General features: G+C 16.0%; 2 protein-coding genes across 2 annotated transcripts; both read right to left on the bottom strand.

Annotated features, from left to right (window-relative positions):
* Positions 1 to 1844: 1844 nt before the first annotated feature.
* PGSY75_0808400 (putative coatomer epsilon subunit) lies at positions 1845 to 2819 on the bottom strand (the record flags this gene model as incomplete). Its single annotated transcript, XM_018785221.1, has 2 exons — positions 1845 to 2663; positions 2802 to 2819. 2 exons carry the CDS (start codon positions 2817 to 2819, stop codon positions 1845 to 1847), a joined length of 837 nt encoding a protein of 278 aa, XP_018642188.1.
* An 899-nt stretch (positions 2820 to 3718) lies between these two features.
* On the bottom strand, positions 3719 to 4779 carry PGSY75_0808300 (putative ubiquitin regulatory protein; the record flags this gene model as incomplete). Its single annotated transcript, XM_018785220.1, has 3 exons — positions 3719 to 4346; positions 4434 to 4508; positions 4766 to 4779. 3 exons carry the CDS (start codon positions 4777 to 4779, stop codon positions 3719 to 3721), a joined length of 717 nt encoding a protein of 238 aa, XP_018642187.1.
* Positions 4780 to 5755: the final 976 nt, after the last annotated feature.

Here is a 5755-nt window from a genome sequence, read left to right as displayed (position 1 = left end):
TAATCCTATAAATCCTCCAAAAAAAATTACATAGTAGGACTTTTTAATGATTCTATTATTGATGACGCATACTTCCGTATATCTAATACATGGGATATATAAAATGATACCTGAATTATTATTAAATACATATATATATGTATCATTGTTACTTTTTTTAAATTTTAGATTTAGCTTAAATGTTTATACATATTAATGTATTTAATAAAGTCTTTTCTTTTCTCCTTTTTGAACTTCAATTTTGTAAAATAATATAATAATAATAATAATATTATTATTATATAGTCTTGTTATTTATTATTAAATTATAAAAAAAAAAAAAAAATTGATTACATTTAATGAATATAATTTCATTATTATAACAATAGTAACCATATTTCAATTTTCCTTTTTTTTGATCTCAATATTAGTCTAATAATAACAATACAACCATTTAAATTATGTACGTATTAAATTATTTGGTATATGTTTTATATTTTTTTTTTATTTTATAAATTTATTCTATAATGTGCTTTTACAAAGGAATATTATAATTTTAAATGTATATATATATATTGTTCATTTATATTTGATTTGTTTATTTGTATAATATTATATTATCTATTTTTTTTTTTTTTTTTTGAGATATTAATATTTAATTCTTAATATAAGTAAACGTACATGAAATTTTAAAAAAATCATGTTTTAACATATTTTATTAACTATTATTTTAAATGACACTTTATGGATTTTTTTTTTTTTTTTTTAACTCTTAATAATTTTATTATACCTTAATTTTGTTTATATTGATAATATTATATTATCCATATTATGTGTTTGTATTTATTTTTGTTGTAGCTTTTATATTAATGTATACATTAAATAAAATTTATACTTACATTGTTTTTTTTTTTTTATTCATGTGATAATAATTTTTTTTTTTTTTTTTAATACATTATATATTTTTGAGTATTAAATTAAGAAAATAAGTAATTAAAAAATATATAAAAAATTAAAAAGTTCGGTTATATTTATATTTTTTTTTATATATCATTATTATATAGAAATAATAGAACAAATATATTTGATGATGTAATGATATATATATTATATATATAATAATACTAATTAAATATATTGAAGAATTACCTTCTTTATTTTTTTTTTCTCATTTATGACTTAAATATTTTTGTTATATTGCATCATAATATAATACATTCAATAATTTATATTTTATAAAATGATTAAATTACCTTTTTATAGTTTTAATAAAAATTCCTTACTTGTACAATGTTTCAAATCAGCATGTGTATATTACATACCTCAGAATTTATTAGTTCTTAGTGCTTTTATTTTTTATAAATATAAGGTAATATATACACAATATATATAAATATATACATACATATATATGTGTGTGTATTTTGCTTTATTTATTTTTGAATGCTTTTATGTTTTAAATTGATATATTTTATTTTTTTTTTAGAAAAGTCAATTTAGTAATGGAAAAAGGATTCCTATAACAAACTGCAGTGAAGCAATACATAATTTTGTGGTTGAAAAAAAATTAAAAAAAGATGACATAAAAATACAGAAAAAAAAAAATGTATACATCATATCGTTAGTTTAAAAAAAAAAAAAAAAAATAGCCAAAATGGAATAAAATAATAATAAAAAGAATAAAAAAGCCTGAACAAGTCATGTAATATATATATATATATATGTATATATTTGAATGGATGAAATATATTATTATATGTTAAAATATATAAACATAATATATATATATATATATATATATATATATATATATATATGCTTGTATATGTGTTTTTTTTTTTTTTTTTTGTTTTATTTTGCTTGTTTCAGAATTCACTAACAAAATTATCCACTTCATCATCAATTGTTTTCAAAACTTTTAAACTATCATGTGAAGAATAAGATTCATAAAGTTTTGTTAAATATTCATTAGCTTCATCAAGCTCATATAAATACAATGAGCATGTTATTAAATTATATAGAATATCACCGTTATTTATTTGATTTTTTAAAAATTCTTTAGCGTCATTAAATTCATAATTTAGTATGGTTGCTACTGCTTTTCCATTTAATATAATGGAGGAATGATCATTAATCATTGGTCCATATAAAGATTCTAAATCATCAAAAATTAAAAAAGATTCTTTATTATTATCATTAAATAAATAATAAATAGCTAACACAATTTTAATAATAGGTATTTCTTCATTCATATGTAAGAAATCTTTTATAATTTCATTTACTATATCTTGTCTATTTATATTTAATAAGAAAAAAATTTTGGCTGCTTTAATTTCTATAGTACCATTTTCTAATAAATCAAAACATTCATCTAATAAATCATTATCAAAGAATATTCTACTTTTTAAAATATTAGCATTACAAGAAGAAGTATTTAATTTATTTATTTCATTTAATACATTTTCTTTATCATTCATATAATAATATTTATAATATAAATATAACAAATATAAATTCTCATTCTTCTCATTCTTTAATTTTAATATGGCATCCTTTTTTATATTTTCAATCATATATATCTGATATATGAATTCTTCACATCCTTTCTTTTCTCTTTCGTCTTTTACATTTTCAAAACAACTCAGGCAGTGCTTATTAAAACCTCCATAAAAGAAGTCTCGAATCTAAAAAAAAAAGAAATATATAAAAAATATATATACATAAAAGTTTAAAAAAACATATACAAGCATATATTTATATATATATATATATATATAATATGCATAATATTATCAGTTTATTTTAATTTCCCTTTTTTTTACTTGTAATGGTGTATCCATTGAAAAAAAAAAAAAAAAATTAAATTATTTAACTATACATAAAAAAAATTAATTAAAAAAAAAATACATTATTATATAAATAAATATTATATATTAAATCATTTATATTTGGTGGATATATATATAATGAATATAAATAAATAAATATATATATATATTTATTTATTTATTTATATTTTCTAAAATAATTAACAGTTTAATATAATTAATAAAAAAGATAAAAATTTATTTTTAAAAAAAAAAAAAAAAAAAAAAAAAAAAAAAATTATTATATATATAATATAATAATATATACATACTACATATAATATATAAGTTATATATATATATTACATATAACATAAAAATATATTATTATATATGTATGTAATATTTAATACAGATTTTTCTATATATTATAATTCCTTTTACATTTTTATTTTTTCTAACTTTAATATTGTTATAATATTTGATATTGTTCATATAAAATACTTTTAATGTTTATTTTTTAAATGAATAAATAATATTTAAACGTATTATTATTTGTATATGAATGTTTATATTTTATGGGGTAACAAAATTCTTTATATTATTTCCCTTTACATAAAAAAAAAAAATAATAAATAAAATAATAATAAATAAATGAATGAATGAATAATCATATTGAATATATATATATATATATATATATATTTATTTATTTATTTATTTATATGAATTTCATTTTTTGAGTGTACATTTTTCATCTTATGTAATACTGTATGTTTAAAAAGAAGAAAAACCATTGTACGATCTAACATATAAAACATATTATATATAAGTGCACCACATATTAAAATTTTTTTTCGTTATAAAAAAAAAAAAAAATGTACATATGTTATGCATATATATATATATATATATATATAATATTATTATTTTTATGGGATTAATTTTTGTGTTATAAGAAGATCCAAAAGTTTTGCACTTTCCAAGGTTTGTTGTTGATTTCTTTCAATTAATTTAAGAGGGTAATCATATGATAAGGAAAAATTAAGTGGTGTATAACTAAAGACAAATTGAAATAAATCTTCAACTGTATGATCATAATTAAATTTTTGGGTAATTTTTTTACCATTATATAATCTTATATGTAATGTAGTTACTGGTTTTTTATCATCAATTTTTATTTCTTTTATATTATTTGGATTTGTTGAAATTTTATTCATTTCTTCTTCGTTAATACTTGAGATAGTACCACCTAATTTAACACCTTGACCTTTATATAATTCTTCTTCTTTAGTTTTTTTCTTTGTATATATTTGATTACTCTTATCTTTTATAGCTACATTCATTATTTTATCTTTTGAAGCAAATTCTTTTGGTAATATCCCTGCCTCTATATTTGCCATAAACTTTTTATTTTCTTCAATCTCAAGGTCACGAAATTCACCATCATCTACTATAAAACCGTTTTTGTACAAAATGATGTGCTTACAGTTTTCTGGCAATTTTGATTTTAAAACATTCTGAGCAAAATCATCATCGGAATTTTCTACCTGTAGTCCGCTACAAAAATATATATATATATATATGTGGACATAAATATATGTATATATTCTATATGTGTTTTATTTTTATTTTTTTTTTTTTTACCTCTTTTGACCTCCTGTATAATGGGCCACTCGTTCATTATTTTTTTTATCATCCTTCTTTAAATCACTTAGTGATCTATATAATAATAAAAAAAATTATTATATTAAATATTCATATAAAATATACACCATTATACAAAATAAATATACATTAAATCATAAATATATATTATCAGATTCATAGCACTGTCTTATAAAATAAATATTACATATATATACATATATGTGAATACATAATAGAATATAGAGCAAAGTAAAAAAAAAAAAAAAAAAAATTATGTATTATATAAATATATACATATATATTTTTTTTTTTTTTTATTTTTATACTACCTTATATTTGACATGTTTCTCCAAAAACAAAAAAAAAAAAAAAAAAAAAATTTTTTTTAAATAAAATAAAATAAAGTTTCTACTATTTAGACTCTTTTATTTTTTTTTTTTTTAGTTCGGAATAAATGACACTTATAATGATATGTATGAATAAATTTCATCTAAAAAATTACAACTTTTTTGCTTAAAATATTTTTTTTTAAATAAGCATAATATATAAAATAAATATTCTTATTAAGTATATGTTTATATAATAAGTATGTGATGCAAAATAATAATTTTTTACAATGTATCATATTATTATTATATTATTATACATACATATATATATAATATTATATGTTATAATTTCATATATCTTAAGAATTATGAAATATCAAAAAACACAAAAATAAGAATATAAAAATATAAACATATAAGATAATATAAAAGATACTTCCCAGGTTTTTTTTTTTTTTTATATGCATACACGTATGAATTTTTGTAATATTATATAATATATATAATATTATATATTGTATATATTTTTTTTTTTTTAATATATAAAATATTATATATATATTATATATTTGTATTATATTAACTTTTATGCGTTTATTTAATATATATTAAAATAATAAAATCCAAAAATCTATTAATTTTTTATACTAAGTAAAAAATAATAATAATAATAATAATAAATCAATTAATTAATTCAAGATTTAAATATATTATATATTTATATATATGAGTCTTCAAATTGTGATGAAAATATATTCATTCAGTTCATTTTACAACCTTTCTCAAATATACATTATATACTTTATATGTATTACCTTATTTATTTTTATTTTTATTTTATTTTATTTAATGAATTCTTTCTTCTATTGGAAATATTAAATCAATATTACTATTTTGTGTACGTATTTTTATCATATATTACATGCAAGCAAAAAATTATATAATTTAAAAAAAAAAAAAAAAAAAAAAAAAACTTTAGTTGATGTATAC

The sequence above is a fragment of the Plasmodium gaboni genome, chromosome 8 (assembly GCF_001602025.1).
Source record: "Plasmodium gaboni strain SY75 chromosome 8, whole genome shotgun sequence".
Classification (NCBI taxonomy): Eukaryota; Apicomplexa; class Aconoidasida; order Haemosporida; family Plasmodiidae; genus Plasmodium; species Plasmodium gaboni.
This window is presented reverse-complemented; position numbering and strand designations above follow the sequence as displayed.